Below are 24327 nucleotides of genomic sequence, written 5' to 3'. Positions count from 1 at the left end.
GAGTTGTCTCATCATCTTCATCACAATCATCATCATCACTTTCTCTAGTGACACCAACCATGTGGGAAACAACAGTGTGATTGTCCAGGAGGCTCTGAGGATGAACCTCCCCCTCCACCTGGTCCAACGCAGGATTCAGACCCACGGTCAACGTTACACCGACCTGAGGGAGCTGCTCACCGACTTGTTCAACCCCAAAGAGATGGACGAGGAGGTTCCCATGGAGACGGACTAGCTGGAGGAGGCGCTGATGATGGAGAGCCCGATGGTGAAGGAGGCTCTGCAGATGGGGGTTCCTCGTCACTGCATCAAGCCAAAGCTCCATGCTAAGATCTCAGTGTCGTCAACCTGCTCCTCGCTGATCTGAATATGAGGCAGAAGAAAACTACAAATGTGTCAATAAAGTTTTTTCAACAATAAGTAACTTCTGAGTTTCATTTATTGGAACAATTTCAGTCCAGTTACCACCGCCTCACTGCTGCTCCCTAGTGGTCAAGACATGGAATAACACAAACAAACAAAATTACTGAAAGGACTGTGGCTGATGTTTTACTTTTCATGCTACACAATAAGGCAGGCAGAGATTACACTCATTAAAACATAATGTATAACATTTCTTTATGAGATTACACATTGATCAGACAATGTATTAGCATATCAATACTTGATTAATCCATCTGAAGACAGTGACATATTTAGCAGAGCAAAAACCACACATTTGATCAGGTCAGTTTGGTTAAAAAAGGAGAAGAAATACAGAAAATAGATAAAATTATCATGAAATCAATAGAATTATGTCTTTGAGATAAATTAATCTTTTGCTCTGTTTTAAAGTCGATTTAATTGCCGGTTTTCGGTTCGATCTGTGACCTGTGAGAGGAGGACGGAGGAGGAGTAAGTGTAGATGTGGCCGGACCAGAGGTGGACGTAGGAGGTCCAGATGTGGTAACATCAGGGACAAATGTAGATGCTGAAAGGTCATATGTATGGTAGTAAGTATAAGATGGAGTCGTGGCTGTGTGAGGAGTAGATGGTCTTGTAGTTTGTCCAGATGTTGTAGGCTTTAAGGGGCCAGATGTGGGTGGCATAGATGTAAATATGGAGGGGCCAGATGTTGAGATTTGTTTGGGTAATGTTTTAGAGTGAAGAAGATCATAAGTAGATATGGGAGAGTTGGGTGTTGAGGTATGGGATGCAGGTGATGCAGCTGTGGTTGTAGACTGTATAGTAGCTTGGCCAGATGTTGAAGTGTGGAGGCCAGCTGTATATTTGGGGGGGACAGATGTTGTAGAGTTAAGGAGTCCAGAAGTGGAGCCAGGTGTTGCCGAAGGCGGTGTAGCAGTTGGAGATTTAGAAGTAGATCCGAGCAGGGCAGATGTGAAGGTAGATGTTGGTCTGAGATATCCAGATGTTGAGGTGGCTGATGGGCAATGGCAGTGTTTGAGTTCCGGGTAAAACTCGGTGACGGTTTTGTGGAGTGGACACCGGGTTCCAGGAAACACTTTAAATTCCGCGTTCGCCGTCTTTAGCTTGGTCTGGAGTTCATCCAAGGTCTTGGTCTGCAGATGTTGGTCATTTGACACATCTGGGACATTGTCTCCCCAGTGTGCACTTGCCAACCACGTCTTCCTGCTAGCGCTGTAGCAGCAGAACGCCGACCAGAGCGTGGACGGGACGTTGACCCCGTTCCCGAGGCTGCTGTTGGCGCTGGGTTGCGCTCCGGTCACCACGAAGCCTTCGGTGACACCGTTGCTGTTGATGCAGAAGGCGTCCATTACGCACTTGACGCACGTCTCCATCCTCCTCCAGCTGCCCTGGTTGAACGAGCGTGCTTGCGGCACAGCGTTGGTCAGAGTGAAGGTGGCCAGTTTGTCTGTTTTACTGAACGCGTAGGAGCTTGGGAATAAATGGCCTCTGTCGAAAACGTTGTTGTGTCTGTAGTCGACGTCCCCGGCCTGATGGTTGTAGATCTTCCCTTTGTCCGCTTTCCTCATGTTGCTAGCATGTTCATTCTCAAGCTGTAAGAATTGGAGGGTCAGTTACTGATGCAGGCAAAGTATACGTCAATGAATGTAGACTATTATATCTTAAATCTTATCAAGTGGTCTTAGGTGGGGGTAGGTAAACCGATCTGGCTAAAATGTTAATGCTAAAATGTTCACAGTATGATAACATGGATATCTTAGCTTAGCTTATTAGCATGCTAACATTTGCCAAACTCAACACTCAAATCACAGTGATGCTGTGTTAAACTGAACTGTCTGATAAAGGTAAGAACTAAAGATTGATCAATGATAGTTTAGTAGCCTATAAATGTCCGTCTCCTGTATGACAACGCGAGGTAGCCTGCTACCAATATCGCTGACTAGGATCAGCAGTAGCCTACTAATGGTTTTCATGAGCATGATGATAATTAAAGTGATTTATTGGTTTATTTTACCTTTATCCATGAAAATCCAGGGTCCTAATCATGCTAGCTCTGTAATGCTGTTGTGGTCTGAGCTAAATGCTAATCGCAACGGGGAGCATACATCAGTCCAACTGCCCAAAAGTCCGACGGCTCATTTCTCCGACTACCCATTCTACAGTGTTAAGGTTAGGTTTAGTGTAAGGTTAAGGGTTAGGGCTACTTAAGTCGGAGAAGTGGGAGGTCGGACTAATGGACGCAAAAATAAAGAAATGTATGGTCGGAGAAATGGGTAGTCGGACAGACGTCATGCGCCCAATAGCAACAGCTGGCTCTCAATTATCCGGGGAGCATACGTCAGTCCGACTGCCCAAAAGTCCGACGGCTCATTTCTCCGACTACTCATTCTAAGGTGTTAAGGTTAGGTTTAGGGTAAGGTTAAGGGTTAGGGCTACTTAAGTCGGAGAAGTGGGAGGTCGGACTAATGGACGCAAAAATAAAGAAATGTATGGTCGGAGAAATGGGTAGTCGGACAGACGCCATGCGCCCCAATTATCCTGAGACGTAAGCATAATGTATAGGCTATGATGTTTATCTTGATTAAGTGTATTCTTGCTAAAAAAAATAAAAAGAAAAAGTAGCAGTATAAGCAGTATACTATGTAATTTTGCAATATTGTTGTACTATGCTACAGAACAACACACCTGTGGCTCCACCTTCCAGGTTTTGCGTCTGGGCCGCCTCCTTTCCTTTTCCCCTCTGTACTTGTTCGCAGAAAACACTGCAATCTTGTTCTCGATGTCGTAGAGCGTCACAAACCTCCTTGTGTTGGTAAAAGTCTGACAAATGGATTTGTACCGGTTTTGGTTCAGGATTTTCCCACCTTCCAAGATGCCCGGCACCTGTGGTGGAGTTTCCTCAAGAAGAAACCGGCCACAGTCTGACATGGACCTCACCACCTCGGATGCAGTGGGAACAATGCACAGGAGGAGGACAGTGAAGCGCCGGTAAAGCCCTGTCCCCTCTAACGCCATTGTTCATACAAGGAGCGAGCTGAAGCCAGAAAAGAAAACAGGAACTATCAAACATTACAGTTCAAGAATGAAGTTACATTCAAAAGGCAGTTATAGTGAAACCAACGTTTGGTGTCTTGTTCTTAAAGCTTTTCCGAAACCAAAAACAGGAGCTAAAGTAAATAGGCTGATGCAATTAATCTTACACAGCAAAACACGATAAAATATAAAAAAAACAATGTGATAAATCTTCTAAAAGATAAATTCTTTCTAAACCTCATTAATTATTGATACATTTTTGAATATGATTTTAAGTAAAAGCCTTACTCAAATGGCTAATGGCTACAGCATTTCCAAGAACATGTTCAACAAAATCAAACTGTTAAAAAAAAAAACTTAAAGGCCCCATGCTGTGCACTTTTCTCTGGGTTTATTTACCTGCTGATATCCCTAACAAGATGTATCATTGGTTTTGAGTACCTGTGATCTGCTTAATATCGTTTATACTGCCCCTTTCTGTTGCTTCTTTCTGGAGCTCTACCAGGCACAGATCATTTGGCCAATCAGAAGAGAGAATGAGAACCTCTCCTCTGATTGGCTGACTGTTTTTGAGCGGCATGTGTTCGGGCCAATCACAGGCAAGTAACTGAAACCTAAGCTGCATTCATAAGAATTGAAAAAAAACAACTGGTCACGGTGGGCGGAGTTACCTTGTGTGTGACATCACAGAAAGGAGGAAGTGCTATCTGCTCGTCTTAAAGAGAATGTTCCTATAAATGGGCGGTGTGTGTTTCTCCGTTTATGACCAGTTTGATGCATGGGGCAGTATATACGTGGCCCAGAGACCTCCCCAAGCACGAAAAAATAACCACAATCACATTTTTCATGCCATGGGGCCTTTAAACCTCATATGTAATTACAAAACTAACAATACTACATACTAATGAAGTAAAGTTCAAATTTAAAGTAAAACGTACCAGAAAGTCAGACGAACAGTGTCTTCGTGTTTAACAGCACTGGAAACCAGACGTGCTTCCCCATATAGCGTTTGGAGGAAGAATGAATTTTACTGTAAATTCAGCAGTTTATGAGGATTTTTTTAATCCACCCTCACGCATGAAAAACCAACCAACCAGTTCTGTGATATTGTGGTTTGAGCTAAACACTACTGTCAGCTTGTTACGATAGTCACACTTAACATGCTAACAGCTATTGGCACGTTTTTAGATAAATAGTTTAGCGGAGTAGGATGATAACTTGACGTGGTATTTTATCTTTTTGGCAGGGTTTTTTTTTGCCAGCACATAGTGAGATAGACAGGAAAGGGGGAGGCAGAGAAAGGGGGAATGACATGCAGGAAAGGTCTGCCCGACGCGGGATCCGAACCCGGGACGCCTGCGTTGAGGACTGTAGCCTCTACATGGGGCGGCCGCCTTAACCACTGTGCCACACACCACCCCAGATGTGGTATTTTATCTAATACCATTATTCTAATACTTGTATTTACTGCTATAGACTTGTCTTATTAATCGAGTGTAATTGAGTGTAATCAAGAGATGTATGACCCACAAATCATTTAATTCTTCATTTAAAGGATTTTAATATTAGGATGTTATAAAAATGACATGAGACTGATTTTTGCAGCACTTTTGTCAGACAAAAAAAAACTGATGTGAAACTTCACAGGAACTGTTCACACACTTTGGTTCCTACTGGAAGGAACATAAAGCTTCATATAGTGTGTTGTGGTCTGTTAATGTCCAGATTCTAGAGGAAACACTGACACACCGTCCCTTCATCTTCGTGTCGCTCGCCACCAAAAAACAAATCCCACTCCAGCATCAGTCTGTGTTGTGAACGTTCAAGAACGCAACTTCAGTTTTTAACACTGCCGGTCCAGTTGTGAGTTTTGCTGGTCGAGCAAACTGGAGGCAACTGGATCAAATAAACAAACTGGTGGATGATTGGACTTAGTGGTGATTGGTCCTTCCCTTCCATCTGATTGGTCAGTTGCCGTTACATCATCTCCTTCATGACCTTCAGGTTGCCACAGTAGCGGCCACGGAGCAGGAATTAGAGGCCAATATGAGGCCACCTGTGGATGGAGGAAGCTCCTTATTCAGTCACGTGGTCAGTTCGGAGGTGGGGCGTCACTCTCCAAAGAGTCGCCGATCATGGTGCAGAGCTGAGCGAACGACGGACGCTCCTCCGGCCTCTGCACACAGAGACACAAAACACACAGGAACTCAGCTCTTTGGTAATATAATATTTGATGACGTAATACCAAAACAGAAGGGGTTCTCCTTGTTCCTCACCTCGTGCCAACAGGCCATCATGATGTCATATATGGCAGGCGGGGCCAATTTGGGCCTGAATAGACGGTGACCCTGGGTTACCATGGTAACAACCTCGTGGTTCTGATGCTGATCAAACGGCATACGACCCTCAGTGAACACCTCCCACATCAGCACACCTGGATACACCAAGGGGAGATGAAGTTGAGGCTACTGTCCTTTACCTTAAATTCCTTAAATGTTACCAAACGTCTTGGTGATTTATTGACATTAACGTGTTCTCACCGAAGGACCACACATCCGACATGCTGCTGTACTTGCAGAAGTTGAAGACTTCAGGAGGAGACCACTTCACAGGAAACTTGGCACCTGATGAACTGGTGTACTGGTTGTCTAGCACATACCTACAAGAAAACATGTTAACATTCATATGAGACCACAGACAGACCACAGACGGGATCTCTACCCGATCTGTAAGAGTCAAATCCATACCTGGCCATGCCAAAGTCTGACACCTTCACCACCAAAGCGTCATTCACCAAACAGTTTCTGGCAGCCTTCAGAGGAGGAAGAGACCAATTCAATCGATCTGTGCTCAAACAATGTACAATTCTAATCAATAATAAATTATTCTGATATGCCCTAAAATTGTATGGGTCCTTCCCTGGTGCGTGCCCCATTCCTCCAACAAGTTTGGTACAAATGATTTCAGTACTTCTTAACTTTCAAGCCTGTCATACAGATTTGTGTCAGGATGGGACACGGTCAGTATTACTGTACGTAACATGATGTTACCAGATCTCTGTGGATGTATCCATTGGTCTCCAGGTGCTCCATGCCCTCGCTGACGTCCAGGCAGATGCTCAGCAGCGCGCCCAAGTTTAAGCTGCCCCGCTGCTGCCTGAGGTAGTTCAGCAGGCAGCCCTGCTCCATGAACTCTGTGACGATGTAGATGGGTCGCTGCTGGCTGCAAACGCCGTACAGCTGCACCAGTTTAGGGTGGGACAGTTTCCTGGTGAAACAAACACACCGTCATTGTAGTCATTATAGGTAACCATTGATGACCACCCCAACTACATTGGCGAGCTCTGTGAACTTTGTGGTGGCAAAGAACATCATACTACAGACCCATTATGGCAATATTTGCAATAAAATGTTTTTGTGCATTGGAGTGAAAGATTACAAGATACAAGCGGCCGAAATGAGTTTCCTCCGCAGGGTGGCAGGGCGCTCCCTTAGAGATAGGGTGAGGAGCTCTGTCACCCGGGAGGAGCTCGGAGTAGAGCCGCTGCTCCTCCACATCGAGAGGAGCCAGCTGAGGTGGCTCGGGCACCTGTATAGGATGCCCCCTGGACGCCTCCCTCGTGAGGTGTTCCGGGCATGTCCCACCGGGAGGAGGCCCCGAGGAAGACCCAGGACACGCTGGAGCGACTACGTCACTCGGCTGGCCTGGGAATGCCTTGGGGTCCCCCCGGAAGAGCTGGAGGAAGTGTCCGGGGAGAGGGAAGTCTGGGGATCCCTGCTCCGACTGCTGCCCCCGCGACCCGACTCCGGATAATGCGGTGGACAATGGATGGAGTGAAAGATTCTTTCAACAGGATGAAGGGTCGCTTATACCAACATTACAAGTTTAACCCTTGAATTTGAGGGAACTGTGCCTGAAAAGGTCTTTGAATTTGATGTTTAAGAAGGTGTGGGGACCCTGAATATTATGCTGTTCCAAAAAGGTGCCATAATCAAGTAAAGGACTAATTTTGTGCTGATTCTCTACTCCAATCATCGCCCTTCAAATATACTCTGTGACTTCACCATTGGTGTCATCCATTGGCCGCCACAGCTCCAGGAGGCAAGAGGAGTGTAGCAGTTCCTACAAGTCTCCAGTAGATGGCGGCAGAGGTTCAAGATTACTTGAGGCATTGTCCATTCATGCAGATACTACTACTACTACTACTGTATATCTCCCTTCATTGTCCTTACATCATGACTTTGGCCTCTTCGATGAAGTCCTCCTCGTACATGGCCCCCTCCTTGATGGCCTTGATGGCCACTTTGTGCTGTGCCCTCCACTTGCCGAGCCTCACCAGGCCGAACTGACCGCTGCCTACCTCCTTCATGAAGGTCAGCTCGCTGGGGTTAATCTCCCACTTCTCTGCAATGGAAGGAAAGAGAGGTAGAGACAGTGAGAAGAGGAAGGTAAGAAGAACGTGGAGACAAAAGAGCTCAGGTATTGTTTGAAAGAACGCTGTGAGGACTCACCGTAGCTGAAACCAGCGGTGGACGGAGCACACTTGTCCTGTTTCCCAACAGGATACCTCAACCTGGCTACAAGACCTAGATAGACAGACACATAAATGTACACACTTATACATATATATAAGATTTACATGAGCCAACATTCAACAAAATACCAGCACAACCTATGGAAGATTCAGACTAAAGGGGAAATGGGTACATTCCAGCAGTTTGCCTGATGGAGTGCAGACCAGATGGGTTTAGACTGGGTCATGTTGATCCTACAGACCTTTGCTTCATATAACCTCTTCTCCCTAACTTTTCTATGACCTAAATCTAAAAATTAAAGGGAAAATGAAAACTCAGAAGACGGTCTATTTCCATAATGGACTACTTGGGACAATTAGGACATAAATGTAAATAAGAAGCTCCTGCTCTAAGCTTCAGTTATATATGTTTTTTCACCCGATTCAAGAACTGAAATTTGAGTTTCTGTTTTTCAATCATAAATTCTCATTATCCACTTTATATCTTGAAAAAAAAGTTAGCAGTTTGCAAGCTGTATATACAACAGTGAATAAGGAGTTGTTTACCTGCTGCGTTGTGTTTGTGGTACTCGATCAGGTCAGGGATGGTGCTGAATAAATGTTTCTCAGCCAGGTAAAACTGTCGATGTGAACTTTGTGTCTCCTTGATGTGGTAATGTTTTATTACTGCACCGCCCTCCCTGCCAAGACACACACAAATCATTGAAACAACAAACATCATCAGTAGTTTGCGGCTTTTAAACAAGCGTTCGGTCCCATTACCCTGCAGCAGACTTGGCGTAGAGGGAGACGGTGTAGGTGCCTGGTTTACTGGAGTCTCTGACAATGAAGCCTCCTTCTTTGTCCTGCAGGGGGCGACACAAAGACCAAGGCTCAAACCCAGATAGAACTTTTCTCTCTTTTTTAAAAGTATTTTCTTTTCTTTTTTTGGACATTCACATAAAAAATGGGCAGAAAGATTTAGGGAAAGGGAACTGAATATAAGACAAAGAGATTAAGCTCAAGATGGAATGAAAAAAGACTTGCCTCCTTCCTCAGCAGCTCCTCTGCCTTGTTCCTGTTGACTTGTTTACTGTACCAACTGGAATAAACGAACAGAGAAACATCCTTCACAATGGTATCTTGAGACCTCACAACTCCGTGAGATGAATTCACATCACCAGTTTGTCATGAAATTCATATCTGCCGATAAGTATGCTATAACGTAATCTGATGTCCTACTGGTATTTCGACTGGTCCTGACCTTACAGTAAATTGCAAACTTGATAAATGTAATCCCATGGAGTGCTGTGTCAAAGTCCATTTGTTAGCATTTAACCATCAACTGTTGCATCAACATCAGGAAATTCCTGCAAGTTCAAAGTTGCACCTGCAGCGAAATGATTAACACACTCACCAATACTGCACCAGGTTTCCAGATTTCCTCTCGGTTACATAGTTACTGGGGATGTAACCTTCCTCTCTGTGGCACACATACACACCAATCATGCAAACACACAAGGAAACCAATGTGGACATGAGTTAGCAAGTAAAACAAAGACTCAAAATGCTTAAATGCTAACTTTAGCATGCAAACAGGCTGGTGTTTTGGTATTATCTTTACGATTTCTATCACTTGATTGTATTTGCATGCTAACACCTGTTATTATTCTTTGTTAGGGGCATTATTATGTTTTCATATTTAGAACAATTTAGAACAGTTCACATAATGCTTTGGTTGAAGTGTAACAGTTCTCTGAACTACAACTTGAGCCTTTGGGCAAATTGGCACCATTACAAGAATGCAGAATTAGCAGTTCTTGTTTGTAATGCATAAGATAACTATCACTTCAATAGTAAAGGAAACTTAAAAATGTTATGATTCATAAGTTCCACAGTTAAGGAGCACATTTCCCAAGCAGATTTCTATTTGTTTCTTTGTGACATCAAATACAATGTTATCCTCAGACAGTGTACATCGTACCAAATGTAAACATGTGTGTTTCATGTTTTAACTCAGTATGACTCCAAAAAAGAGTGTGATTTTTCCTACATAGATTCCCATTAAATGTTTTAATTGTGTCTTTAATTACATTCACCAGAGGAAGAACCAACTACCAACTTTAATAACTAATGGCAGTCCCATTACCCTGAGCTGTGCTTAGTGCTAATTAGCTAGTTTTAGCGGAGGCATATGAATAAACATGGTAAACATCATGTGCTTGTTGCACTGCTATTATTAGCATGTTAGCAAGTTCTAGAGTTATCAGGGGCATCTTTGTTCCTGTGATTATAAAACTGTTTTTTTTTTTTTTACATAAACAGTAACTAATATCTTCTGAAAGTAGAAAATGCAGAATCTAAAAATATGTGAATCAAGTGTGTGTGTGTGTGTGTGTGCATTGCAGTTGCCACCACTGCTGCTGGTTCAACTGCTGACCACACTGATAAGGATGCCAAATCAGAGGCCAGACCAGACCACAAGAACTACTACCTTCCTGTTGTTCTGTAGAACATCTGTCACTTTACTGTAATCTCACATAGTATTTTTGCCTCACATTTATCAGCCCACGCCCCCGGGGGAGTCTCACAGTTTCAAAACCTCAAAATTATCAATTAAATGTTGTGAGTTCACACTTAGAGGATCGTGAATGTCTGAATTATCAACCCGTCCAATAATCGGAAAGATAAAAAAAAAAATACTTGACACTCACCCGTACTTGTTGCGCGCCTTGTACCAGTTGACATCACACTTCTCGAGGATGACGTATTCGCCTCCTTTGACCAGGCTGAGGTCGGGCGGCTCGATGCCCGGGAAGTCGTACATAGCCACCACCACCAACTCCTCGTCTTCCTCATCGTCATCCTCCACATCGTCGTCGCCGTTGTCCTCAGGAGGCGGGGGGAGGGGAGCAGGAGGCCGCCGCTGGTGAAAGAGAAGCAGGAGGAGGATTGGGCTGCGATTGATAAGTTAAAGGGATAGTTCAACATTTTGGCAAATTGGCCCATTGCCATAATCCCTAGTCATAGCAGTAGGTTCGTTAACTTTATTTGTCGGTGCAAGCTATTGCGGTGGAGCGGAGCAGCAGGCTGCTCAGAGCTACGCTACGGAGGCTAATGGGATTTCTTGGTTTCCCTCATCAAACTCATCAAATACAAAATCCCAGAACTCCAAAACGCTTTTGTGGACAAGTTGTGACCTGCACAATCACCACACTATGAGATAATAATGGAACGTTACGGTAAATACAGGGTAAATACAGAGTCTGCTTGCTGAAAAAACGTCCCTGAACGCAACGCGCATCAGCGGTTTTGCATGAATTTCCCTCTAAAACAACTCTGTGTGGTAACGTTCTGTTATTATCTCATAGCGTGGTGAATGTGCAGGTCACAACTTGTCCACCAGAGCGTTTTTGAGTTGTTGGGTTGTGTATTTGATGAGTTTGATGAGGGAAACCAAGAAATTCCCTTAGCCTCCATAGCGTAGCCCTGAGCAGCTCACGGCTCTGCTCCGCCGTTCTAAAAATAGCTTGCACCAACAATTAAAGGTAATGAACCTACTGCTATGACTATTAGGCAATGGGCCAATTTGCCAAAATGTTGAACTATCCCTTTAATCATGATGATTATGTACTATGAGTGTGTGTGGGGGTGGATAGTGGTTAGTCTTACTTTTTTACGTTCCTCTCCAGGAATTGGGGGCAAAGGCTTTCTCGAAACTAAAAAAGAGGAACGGAAACAGTGAGTACGTGTCTTTGTATCTGTAACATTTTCATTATTAACTCCACAAGTCTACAACTCTGCCGGTCACCTTTGACCTCTGCTGCAGGTTGTGTAAAACATTGCCACACAAGAAAGTGACGCTTAATGTGTGGCGACAGCCGCTGCTGCGTGTTTGAATGAAGTATGTCTCACAGTTTTAATCTCATTTTAGCACTGTGACTTCCTGTTTTTCTTTACACTTGGTGACTCAAGTGTTTCAGATGTTGCAAAAATATAAATACCAAAGGAGCAGCAAGTCGTTATTAATTCACTCTGTCGTTCAGTTAAAAAACTTAAGAGAATTTGCATTAATCAATATGTAAAACACAAAATATGTAAAAAGCTGATTATAGTATTAAAAGAAAGTGGAAAAAAAAATTAAACAACTGTAAATGCATCCCTCTCATATTTCAAGTGTGTGTTTGTCTTACTGTCTCCAAATGGGTTGTACTCCTCGCAGCCCGGTGCCTGTTTTTCTGCCTGGCGACAGCAGAGCCACGCACCGTCCTGCCAGAACTGGGGGTGAAACTTTGTCAGGACCACAGCGTTGTCTTTGATCTCTGCACACACACGCACAGAAAAAATGGGTTTGGTTTTGTGAGGTTTGTTCCTGCTGCATTCACACGCTATTGGCAGAGAAGGAAGAACTGGAAATATGTTCAATAATCTTCTGACTTTATTGATCGTTTATTATTAGCTCCTGTGCTAACCTCAACATAAAACCGGATAAACACAACTAACAAGCTCCTTTTTTTCCCCAAATCCAAATCCTGCAAGTGTTGGATGATGGGTCCAGGTGAGGGGGCGGGGCTTGGTGACTGCTGTTGTTGTGACATCACAAAGCGACAGGAAGTCCTGACGGCTGCAAATTTAAGGCTCAGTTTTGGAATACAGGCTGTGTAGAGTATTAATATAGAATCTAGAGCTGCTTTATAATCACACTACACATGGACATGTACCTTTATACTGTATGGAGCTTTAATACAAACATCTACCTTTATACTGTATGGAGCTTTAATACAAACATCTACCTTTATACTGTATGGAGCTTTAATACAAACATCTACCTTTATACTGTATGGAGCTTTAACACAAACATCTACCTTTATACTGTATGGAGCTTTAACACAAACATCTACCTTTAGCTTTAATACAGGCACCTTATTTGATTTATTAAATCATCACATAGGCTCCAGCGCCTCGGTGACTGTCCAAAAAAGGTCATTGGTAACCATTGGCGGATGCAACGCGAGGGGCCATCTTGTGTCTCGGGCTATAAAGCAGGGTTACCTGTCTCGCCACCGTCTCAGAGATGAACTCTTAGAAACAGAAGGTGCCATAAAGGAGAGAGTGGAAACAAGTGGGGGCTGCAAGGAAACTTTGAACGTGTGAAAAACCGACTTGTGGTTTTAAGTGTGAAAACTGCTTTACAGCGATGAAGACTATAAACTCAATCATACAACCAGGACTCTGTAGCAGTGGAGATACTGTACCTTAAAATAATTTCTTTTGAAAACAAAATTAAATAAGTATTTACCACTCTTTGGTTTTGACAGAATAATAAAGAATAGAGAATAGAAACTGACCCTCCTTCATGCTCTGGACCCAAAGGCTCCTGCTGTCGTGACTCGGAGCGAAGACGTAGAGAGTGTTGGTGTCATACACCACCTAGACGGTTGAAGACTGGATTTAAAGACAACTGAGACACCAAACTATTCCTCTAAAAGAGACACGGGGTCAAAGTGCGATACCTGGAAGGGGTATTTGTTCTGGCAGGGGATGATTCCTCCTCCGTTCTTGACGATCTCCACGCACTTGATGTGGTCCAGCTCGATCGAGCCCCTCCTGAACTTCTTCTGTTAAAGGAAACCATCTACGTCAACAGCAGCGTCTTTTTAGGCGTTTGTCTATTTTTTTTTTTGAAAATATGACACATTCAACATATTGATGCGTCATATTTCCGCTGCAGCTTATCTTATCAAATGTTTTGATAAGGAAGCTGCAACAAACTGCCATTTCCCCAAACGGTGCATTTAAATGGATTAAAACAGTGATAAAAGCTCCATATGAGTTTAGTGTAAGTGTTTTTTATTCTAAACTGAAACTGAAAAAAGAAAAAAGCCTCTTGAAACAATGTGTTGTGACCTGTCGGCTCTCCCGACATCATCACATACAACACTCGGTCCGAGCCCGACTGAACCCGAGTTGCTGTTTGTTTGTTTTTAAATGGAGGGTGAAAAGAATGATGAGTATCTTTAATCACTTAAAGTCAACCAATCAATCATGTCCCAAAATAATATTACCAATAATATTACCTGGCAGGCCTCAACGTCAGCCTGGCTATTGCTGCATTTAATCAGCCGTCAACACTTTTTGCTGACTGAACTTCGTGCACACATCACACCTCAGCATATCTTGTTTTAGTATTATTATTTCTTCAGTCAGAACGGAAGTCAGCATTCTTTATTTTTATAATTTGCATATTCTTCTTGCTTAATTATTATGTACTTCTACTGTCATCCCCTTTACAGCAGACAATACTTCAACTTCAACTCGAACCTAATAACCAAACTTCAACAACATAACATTGAATAATGAATGAAATAATCTTAACAGATAAAAAAAACTAGTCTGTTTTCCCTCTCCCTGCTGTCCGAGCCCGACTCAGCTCGCCCAATTAACTAAATTAGTCGGCACAAACTCGGGTCGGGTTGAAATTGAGAACTCTAGACCAAAGTATACAAAATATACCACATTTAAAGCTCATTAGTTAACACATTATTTAAAGCAGAAGTAAGTGGTCCGGTCGTTTTCGCTAATGCTGCGTTCCAGGCAGGCTTTTGAAATCGTAAATTACAGCTTCAAGTCACAACTTACGACTTTGTAGCGTTCCAGGCAACCCACTCGTGTTTTTCCGACCTGTTTTACCGGTGAAAGTCACTATAACGGCCACTCGTAACTTCCGACCGGTGAACTCGTACCAGATCGAACTGGTACCACTTCACGGTCGGAAAAATACGAGTTTCCTTGAACGCACCATAACAGACTCGTCCCTACGTCGCCACATTCACGGCGTCCCTTGGCTGCACACACAGCCCTGCATGCCGTTCTCTCTCCTCATTGGATAAAAACTGTAGGATACGATAAATGTTTTCTCCTCGGCTCAGAGCAGAGCAGAGTGACTGACAGACCCGTGTTTCAGACCAAACACTCTATGTAAGTGATTGCTGTCAGAAGATATAACTATTTAAGACTTATATTAACACAAATATATCACTTACTTCTGCTTTAAATTCTTTGCAACAACAGTCATGTAAAATTGGTATTTCATGGGTATAACAAGGTTTTTTTTGTTGTGGTTGAAGCTGTGACTTCCAGCATGCCAGCTGTTTTCAGTCTTTTCTTGTCTGTTTGCTAAGCTAAAGCTAACCACCACCCACATTGTTTTCTTATCATTTTTTTTTAGCTTCTTATCGTTTAAAAAGTGATTGTAATCTGTATTGTTGTTGTACTCGACACCACATTTTCATGGTCTCGCTCTCGGTTGAGCTGGACTCTCCAGACCAGCCAAGACCACAGCTGTAGTGACATCTTTTTTTTTTTTTTCAACCACAAATGTTTCTCTGTCACACGCTCACTTTGGTTGATGTGATTCTACTAAAGTATCTGCTTGTGTGACCATCTGAAAAGTGGGGGGAGACTTCAGCTGCATGTGTTCTTCTGTTCAATCCAAACTTTGTTTACATTAAAGCAGAAGTAAGCGATATTTTTGTGTTAATATAAGTCTTAAATAGTTATATCTTCCGACAGCAATCACTTATATAGAGTGATTGGACCGAAACACGGGTCTGTCAGTCCCTCTGCTCTGCTCTGAGCCGAGGAGAAAACTTTTCTCGTATCCTACAAGTTTCATCCAATGAGGAGAGAGAACGGCATGCAGGGCTGTGTGTGCAGCCAAGGGACGCCGTGAATGTGGTGACGTAGGGACGAGGACTGTTATGGTGCGTTCAAGGCAACTCGTAACTCTTGTTTTTTCGACCTGTGAAGTCGTACCAGTTCGATCTGGTACGACTTCACGGGTCGGAAGTTACGAGTGGCCGTTATAGTGACTTTCACCGGTAAAACAGGTCGGAAAAACACGAGTGGGTTGGCTGGAACGCTACAAAGTCGTAAGCTGTGACTTGAAGCTGTAATTTACGGTTTCAAAAGCCTGCCTGGAACGCAGCATTAGCCAAAACGACCGGATCGCTTACTTCTGCTTTAAATATTAGATTTAGATTTTATATAAAATTGTAGGCTATTTTCTTTTTAGTTGAGAAATAACGTAAATATCAAGCAACATGATTATTATGAGGACTGGTACTGAATACAGAAATGGTCTTGAAAATGGTCTTGCATTGGGGCGGTGCGTGGCGCAGTGGGTAGAGCGGCCGCCCCATGTAGAGGCTACAGTCCTCGCCGCAGGCGTCCCCGGTTCGAATCCCGCGTCGGGCAGACCTTTCCTGCGTGTCATTCCCCCTCTCTCTGCCTCCCCATTTCCTGTCTATCTCTACTGTCATCACTATCAAATAAAGGCAAAAAAAAGCCGAAAAATATACTTTAAAAAAAAAAGAAAATGGTCTTGCATTAGTTTGGTCCTGAGTTAGATGGTCTTGACTACAACACTAGTAATCTGACATGTAAATAAAACCAACCTCTGCTTTTCCGTCATAGTAGGTCAGCCTGCTCTTGGTGAGGACGAACAGTCTCTCCTTGTAGTTGAGCGGCGACGTCCTCTTCTTCTGCTGCGAACGCTTGATCAGCGTCTCCTCCAGTATCACCTCGACACTCATCCTGGCCCCGCCCGCGCGTTCAGCCCATTGGTGGGATTCGTCAGAACATGGCGGGATAGATCTGAGCTTTAGGAGAGAGAGAGAGAGAAACACAGTTTGTTATTAACTTTATAAACATTTATGTTTTGATTTAATGGGCTTTCCTGGCTTCCATACATCCAAGAAGCTGGAACCAACAAAACTGACTGTCAAGTTTGTATTTGTGGTTTAAAGAGGAACTATGCAAGACATAGTTCAACATTTGGTCAAATTGGCCCATTGCCATGATCCCTATAGTCATAGCAGTAGGTTCGTTACCTTTAATTGTCAGTGCAAGCTATTTTTAGAACCAGCGAGCAGAGCGGCGAACTGCTCAGAGCTAAAAACAGCTTGCACCGAAAATTAAAGGTAACGAACCTACTGCTATGACTATAGGGATTATGGCAATGGGCCAATTTGCCAAAATGTTGAACAATCCCTTTAAAGGTTGGGTTGGAGAGCCTATTCTGGAGCATTTTTTTTTTTACAAAATTGTTTAAAATCCTCTTCAAACTCTGATTGCACCCAATCAATTAAATGTTTTTTTTTTACAAAAATGAAAAAAGTCAGTCACCCGTGGGACGGACAATCCTGTAAAAACAGCATCCAATCATCTTGAACGCAACGTTAAGGTCAATTGGATCGAGATGTGTCAATTAAGTAGCCAGGCTAGCGCCACCTACTGGTTCCGGCAAATTTCATTTGCCTCAACAATGTAGTCAGGACACTAGCAATGCGTTTCGGTTTGCTCCGTCCGCCAGAGCGGACGGACCAATCAGCGAACAGACGGGTAAGTGAAGGCGATGACGTTGAACTCAAGCGCTCAAGATTAACCTATGAGCTTAACCGGTGTATAGCACACGTGACCACCAAGCAGCAGCGATTAGTTGAAGCAAATGTAAGCAACCGCCTCCCGGAAGCAAACGAATCCCTATGGCTCGTGTTCAGACGCTTTTTGAAATGTAATGAAATAAGCGGCTGATGCATCAGGCTATCAATTAAGCTGCTGAGTCTTCAAAAGTAAACCAATGTACCACACTGACGTCTGGTAGGTGGTGATGCAGCTATGAGCTTGATGCAGCATGGTTTATAATGATGTTATGTGTTTTCTTTCACGTGAATGAACCCTGAGAAAAAACTGGAGGAAAGTTAGCGATGCGGCGCAAGTGACACGCGCGTGCGACAGTGTAGCCGATGTCATATCTGGCCCTCTGCGTTGTGTTTCTCACGGCCTGCCCTAGGTGGGGTTCGATCCCAAGACCTCCCGCACCGGAGGCGACAATGCTAACCTCTTCGCCAAGAGGTGGACAATCACTTGGCAAGTTGGTTAGCATGTCCTTTATGGGTGGAGTGCGTGCACCTCCATTACAACAGTATTGCGGAGAGCTGCATCACTCACACTGGGATTACATTGGGTCGCGCCGCGAGGGCAATACCTTTGCAGCTTCACCTTGATGTGAACCCAACGCTGAACAAACGTTGCGTGTTTCTGAGCTCTGGAGGCAAGTCTGAGGAAAGGGGCTTGGACTTTTGATGTGTGTATATTCAAAATGTGGCCTGCTAGAACCGTATTTCCAGGATTTCCAACCTCTCCTACCTTTAATTAAACAGCTTCAGAGTCCTAGTGCTGGTTAAATCAATGACTTATAACTACAGTAGTTGCGGCTCTTGGCTGAAAACCAACCTTGTAAGATCAGAGCCTCCGACCCGGTGTCCCAGCTCTCGTCTCTGCGACACCGCCACACAAACGTAACGCGCCCCGTAACCCGTAATCTCTTGTTGATGACGGATAAGACTACACAAATATACACGTATATAATAAATAACGTTATCCACCGCTCCATGGATTGCTTTCTCGCCGGCTTCGTTGAAAAACAAATGCACATGGCCGAGAGGAGGGTTAGCAAAACAGAGCAATAGACGCCTGACTTACATAGTTCCCCTTTAAAAAGTTTGAATATATCATGCAAACATTGGATTACTTAACTAAACTGTGACATGAGCATACAACGCTGTTACTAAGATGGTGGACGACTTTGTTTCTTGACCCAGTTCCCAGTGACCAGACACATCCCAGGATTCAGATCTGCATCGTCAACGTGCTCGATGACAGGAAGTTGATCCCACATGGGAGTTGACTAAATAAATCTTGACCACAAATGGAAACTATCTCATGCTTTCTCTCTCTGTAGCTCAGAAAGATGTGGTTTCTCAAAACTGGGGTTTGATCTACTTTTTAAACTACTGTGGGGATTTCTGTTTCAACGTTGGTCTCTACTTCCTCCTTAACGCCGAAGGAACAGATAGAGTCATTAATTCGACTTTAAATCCTCGACTCACACCAGTGAAATAAGTTATAGGTTGTAGTCATCGTTTTAAATCTGAATTTAATCCCAATGGGTAAACAGCACTATCAGTTTCTGAGCCAGTATTTCCTGCTTGTCAATAGATTTTCAGTTGAAAGGTGCTGTGGTTTCTTATCTGGTCCCAACACTGTTCTCATTATCTCTTGCTGTGATACGCATGTGTGTTCGTACACAAGGCAACGATATCATCGGAGTTATCAATATTTTTTCTAATGCAGTCCAAGATAAGTTCTTCATTGTCAATATTAGTAGATGGAGGATAATTAATCTATATCCTGGTACAATTCCTAGGCTATATATTCTTATTATGATCCATTAAGAGGCCTAGGGTAAAGTCACACTATTGATTGGCCTATTTTGGTGTATTGGCCCCTTGTTATTTCTTACTCTTGTTGATATGTTTGTTACGTCTCCATAGACATAATATTTCATATTCTCACCCTGCTTTTATCCATTTTAATGTTAAATATATGACACTTTGATCAACTCAAACTCAATAATGTGCTCTAGGAATAAGCTGACTTGACGTAATGACTCGTATTTACACCAAGTGGTCAATAAAGGAAATAAATAAATTGAATATTTAAAAAAAGAAAAGAAAAAAGCGGCGGTTCAACGTGTCATCCGGTTGTCCGACAGTGCTTGAACGCATCAAATGAAAGTCATAACCAAACTCACGCACCCGGCACTTTGGACAGCGGCGCGAGCACGCATATCCCTGTACACCTGTTGTCTCCAGGTGGATCAGTTTAAACTCCAGTCACATTTAGATTAAACTATTAAATCCACACAAACGTAAAAACACAGCATTTAAACAAGACACTGTTACAGAAGAAACAGCGTTTCTTTGTTTTAACATCTAGGCTGCTGTGTTTCTATCCACTGGGGCGTCACTGTGACATTATAATAAAGACTTTATTTCACTATAACAACAGTATTTTAATTTAACATTCAGATAATTGCCGTTTCACTTCGGGTCTTTGTCGCTCTGAAGTCAAACCTGTAGGTCCGTGGTTTTGTGAAGTGAAAGCCGCAGAGTTCTTGCGCAACTGACTGTGTTTATTCACAAATAAAAACTTTATGCCGTGCCAATAAAGTAATTAAAAAAACGAAACAAAACACACGCACACACACATAAAGACGCGCTTAAAGCAAAGTGTTTCCCATACCTCGCTGCTTCAGGCTCCAGCTGTGACTCCCATGTCGCTGTGTGAGCCAACCGGGGGATTCAGGAAATGAAGAGAGGGAGGCGCGCACACACACACACACATAACACACACACACACACATGTACAAGGACAAACAAACTTCCTTGTATCTACACTTGCTCGACCAGAGACAGAGAGAGAGAGAGAGAGGGAGGGGGGTCACTGGTGTATGACACCGTTTCACAACAGTCTGATCAGATATGTTTAGTATCTCATGCTGCAACTTCAACCTGCTGCTGCTGCTGTGGTGCGTTTGTGGTCTGCAGGACCACCTGAAAACGTCCACCTTAAAGACGCAGCGGGGGTATTTTTGTAAAAAAAAAAAAAAAAAACTGCTTTCATTTGTCAAAAGCAGAGACTGCAGTTGAAATAAAAATACACACGAGACTTTGTTGAGAATGTGTGTTTGACGTTTACTATGGTAGCCTGTTCGTTGTCGCAGTTGGTAGCCTATTTTGACGTTTTATCAGCCGTGACGACATCTTAATGGGGACATTAATGAAAGTAAGGACTTTATTTCTTTTAATAGTTTAATAGTTTAAAAAAAATAAAAGAAAAAGGAAATGCAAAGCGAAAGCACTTCTAGTGGACTGAAGTGGACAATAACAATATTTTTCAGAAATTGATGAAAAGTGAAGAGACTTTGGATAACGAGGACATTTCTGGACGTTTGTGAAAAGTTGAGGCCTTATGAAAATGTGGAGGACAAAGGTTAAGACTTATTGGCAAAGTGAAGGAACTTTTGGTGGACAGAAAAAAATGATATATTTCGAGTTATGTTGGAAAAAGAGGATGTTTGGACGATAAAGACACTTGGATGAAGTGATAAAACAGTGAAGAGACTTTAGAAAATAGGGACATTTTGGATGTTTGTGAAAAGTTGAGGCCTTTTGAGAAGGTGAGGACAAAGGTTAAGACTTATTGGCAAAGTGGAGGAACTTTTGATGGAAAGTAAAAATTGGTATTGATATTTCAAGTGATGTTGGAAAAAGAGGACGTTTGGTCGATAAAGACATTTGGATGAAGTGATAAAACAGTGAAGAGACATTTTGGATGTTTGTGAAAAGTTGAGGCCTTTTTAGCAGGTAAAGACAAAGTTAAGACACAATTAAGGAAACTTTTAGAGACACTTTCAAATGGACAGCATCTCTAGAGTTTTGTTGTCAGTATGTTATTTTATTTTTTATTCATGGAAGTGTCAATATTTTTGATGGCAGTGTGGGAATGTGAGATTATTTATGGAATATCAGGAGAGTTTGGGACGTCATGACTGAACAGATTTGATCATTTTAGAAAATGTTACCACTGTACACATAGGGAATTAAAGATACTAATGGAAATCGGGAATGTTTTTGAAAGTGAGGCCATTTTTTAAAGATGTGGAAAGTTTTGAGGGGTTATGGGGGACGATCAAACATCTAAACTGTTTTTAAGAACAAATGTTGAAAATTGGTAAGTGAGGACATCTATGGCTGTGGTCAGACAATGTATTATTTCAACCACGGTCCCCACAAGTACACTAATACAAGTATGTGTGTGTGTGTAACCTGAGTTTATATCAAACCTTTCACAATAAACATAAACAACAGACAAATTGGGGACAAAGTGAATATAGTAGCTACAGGTCTGTAGCTGAAGAAATATTTTTTCTACCACCACACACACATGCACTTAACCTCATATCAGCTGTTTGCTAACTCCATTGACAACGCCCTGCGCAACACATCACACCACAAAGCTCACTTGGTTCGTACCAGCCAGCCACCGCTTTCACTTCTCTTTTTAGGAAAATCAACTAGAAGCTCAGTTCATCGCAGGAAACAACAACGTTCAGGCCAACTCAACTCTCCCTATAGAGCCACACGGTCCTCGCCGCCGGTGGTCGTTATAAAGAAAAATTTGCCTTTGCCTCCCAATCCAAAGTCAATGGCATAATGATGGATGTTTTCACCTCACCTCCACCGGTCTATTATCTTACATACCACTTACACTTAAAGGGATGGTTCAACATTTTGGCAAATTGACCCATTGCCATAATCCCTGTAGTCATAGCAGTAGGTTTGTTACCTTTAATTGTCGGTGCAAGCTGTTTTTAGAACGGCGGAGCAGAGCCGTGAGCTGCTCAGAGCAACGCTACGGAGGCTAATGGGATTTCTTGGTTTCCCTCATCAAACTCATCAAATACACAATCCAACAACTCCACAACGCTCTGGTGGACAAGTTGTGACCTGCACATTCACCACGCTATGAGATAATAACAGAATGTTACCAGACAGAGTTGTTTTAGAGGGAAATTCATGCAAAACCGCTGATGCGCGTTGCCTTCAGGGACAGTTTTTCAGCAAGCAGTCTCTGTATTTACCTCTAAAGGTCACAACTTGTCCACCAGAGCGTTGTGGAGTTGTTGGATTGTGTATTTGATGAGTTTGATGAGGGAAACCAAGAAATCCCATGAGCCTCCGTAGCGTAGCTCTGAGCAGCTCGCGGCTCTGCTCCGCCGTTCTAAAAATAGCTTGCACCGACAATTAAAGGTAACAAACCTACTGCTGCTATGACTATAAGGATTATGGCAATGGGCCAATCTGCCAAAATGTTGAACTATCCTTTTACAGTTTTTCTCGATTGCTAAGACACATTTCTCGAAAGCTTCTCTCATTTTCTCTAAACTGTGAACACAAACCCCAATTTTCAAGCTACATTCACAAAACCTCAGACTCTTCTTGCAAAACCAAACTTTCACCTCAAAACAGTTCAATCTGTGCCCAAAACTGAACTTTGTTGCCAAATCATGCCCCGAGTCAATCAAAATTAAAAACACTACTGAGCAGCCACTAAACACTACATAGAAAAATAGAAAACACAATGCTCAGCACATGAAGCTGTAGAAATAAATGTTTATCGTTCACTGTAGGCTAAATGCATGTTGCAAAACAAAAAACCTGTGCATTTACACTGTAGCACTTTTCTCCTTCCCTTTCTTTCACCCTCCTCCTTACCTCTCCACATCCATTTCATCCCCTTTTCCTTCCTTCTTTTTTTCTGCCCAGTTCATCCCTCCCTCCCTCCCTCCCTCATCCTTTCTTTCTTCACCCTGTCGCCTCTCATCTTCTCCTCTTGCAAAACAAAAAACCTGTGCATTTAGCACTTGTACATAGTAAAAAAAAAAGGAGTACAAATAACAGAAATCTTGTGCATTTACACGTAGCACTTGTACAGTACAAAGACAAACAGAAATCTTGTGCATTTAGCACTTGTATGCAGTAAGCCTACGTAAAAATAAAGTACAAAAATATAGAAATGAGAAGTGCACAACTCAGCCACAGCGTAATTTCTCTGTACTGGATCAGGCCACAGGACTTCATCCTGAACTGGCTTACAGTATATGTGCCCTCACATCATTGGACACAAGTGTTATCAATTTTGAGTTGTTGTGTTCAACCGGTGAAACTTGTGCTTTACTTGTGTTTGACTTTTGCCACCTGTGCTCAGCATTTTGCAACACAGGTGCATCACAATGAAAATGTGTTGGTAGGTTGTGTCTAAACAGGTGAAAAGTGCTGATGGTTTTGCCAAAAGAGTGACTGATTCAATCAGTGGGTTCAGGCAACTGAGAATTTGGTTCAGACAACAGGGTTTAGTGTTTTAGCAATTGAGAAAAACTGTAACACTAGTAATGACACAAACATGCAATTCCTTGTGTTAGATAGATAGATAGATAGATAGATAGATAGATAGATAGATAGATAGATAGATAGATAGATAGATAGATAGATAGATAGATAGATAGATAGATAGATAGATAGATAGATAGATAGATAGATAGATAGATAGATAGATAGATAGATAGATAGATAGATGCTAACGTTAGCATGATTGTAGACGTTTCGTTAAAAGTGTTGAGATTTGTTTTCATATGTTACAGTTTATGTCAAAGTCTTTTCTTCAGTCTTTGATGTTGCAATGTAACATAAAACAAGAGCAACCTTGGTTTAGCATCACTCTTAAAATGAGGAGGAGGAGGTTTCTTTTTTCTTTTTTTTGCTTTGTGTTTTACAGTGTGTGTGTGTGTGTGTGTGTGTGTGTGTGTGTGTGAGTGTGTGTTCTTCCTGGAGTTATTCACAGCGACGGATGCTTTGTGGTTTCACTCACGTCACCCTTTCATTTCCTTT

The 24327-nt window shown here is 42.7% G+C and overlaps 2 protein-coding genes across 3 annotated transcripts; both read right to left on the bottom strand.

The window, feature by feature from the left end:
* Window positions 1–804: 804 nt before the first annotated feature.
* Window positions 805–4520, bottom strand: LOC146968745 (uncharacterized). Its single transcript, XM_085759568.1, has 3 exons — window positions 4398–4520; window positions 3112–3460; window positions 805–2018 (listed from the first exon to the last, which is right to left on the bottom strand). The coding sequence occupies exons 2-3, from the start codon at window positions 3439–3441 to the stop codon at window positions 840–842; spliced, it is 1509 nt and encodes a 502-aa protein (XP_085615694.1). The 5' UTR covers window positions 3442–3460; window positions 4398–4520; the 3' UTR covers window positions 805–839.
* A 480-nt stretch (window positions 4521–5000) lies between these two features.
* On the bottom strand, window positions 5001–20284 carry tec (tec protein tyrosine kinase). 2 transcript variants are annotated; one of them, XM_085759217.1, is made up of 18 exons: window positions 20120–20211; window positions 16429–16627; window positions 13486–13590; window positions 13321–13402; window positions 12166–12294; window positions 11645–11691; window positions 10687–10898; window positions 9390–9455; window positions 9020–9074; window positions 8756–8838; window positions 8540–8673; window positions 7971–8045; window positions 7692–7863; window positions 6510–6726; window positions 6207–6271; window positions 6000–6118; window positions 5736–5893; window positions 5001–5635 (listed from the first exon to the last, which is right to left on the bottom strand). In XM_085759217.1, the coding sequence occupies exons 2-18, from the start codon at window positions 16564–16566 to the stop codon at window positions 5552–5554; spliced, it is 1941 nt and encodes a 646-aa protein (XP_085615343.1). In that variant the 5' UTR covers window positions 16567–16627; window positions 20120–20211; the 3' UTR covers window positions 5001–5551. The 2 variants fall into 2 exon arrangements, with proteins under 2 accessions (XP_085615343.1, XP_085615342.1); XM_085759216.1 differs by having other exon boundaries at window positions 5006–5635; window positions 16429–16632; window positions 20120–20284.
* Between the last annotated feature and the right edge of the window lie 4043 nt (window positions 20285–24327).

Source organism: Trachurus japonicus, chromosome 18, assembly GCF_045865225.1.
Source record: "Trachurus japonicus isolate A0001 chromosome 18, Traja_1.0".
Taxonomy (NCBI): Eukaryota; Metazoa; Chordata; class Actinopteri; order Carangiformes; family Carangidae; genus Trachurus; species Trachurus japonicus.
Note: the sequence above shows the minus strand (reverse complement) of the source record. Positions and strands in the feature narration are given on the sequence as shown.

Excerpts from the sequence above, each read along its gene's own strand:
- LOC146968745 (XM_085759568.1), bottom strand. The coding sequence starts at position 3,441 with ATGGCGTTAGAGGGGACAGGGCTTTACCGGCGCTTCACTGTCCTCCTC. Across the intron at positions 2,019-3,111 it reads CCTGGAAGGTGGAGCCACAG|CTTGAGAATGAACATGCTAG; the intron begins GTGTGTTGTTCT and ends CAATTCTTACAG.
- tec (XM_085759216.1), bottom strand. The coding sequence starts at position 16,566 with ATGAGTGTCGAGGTGATACTGGAGGAGACGCTGATCAAGCGTTCGCAG. Across the intron at positions 11,692-12,165 it reads GTACAACCCATTTGGAGACA|TTTCGAGAAAGCCTTTGCCC; the intron begins GTAAGACAAACA and ends CCTCTTTTTTAG. Across the intron at positions 8,674-8,755 it reads TACGCCAAGTCTGCTGCAGG|GGAGGGCGGTGCAGTAATAA; the intron begins GTAATGGGACCG and ends GTGTCTTGGCAG.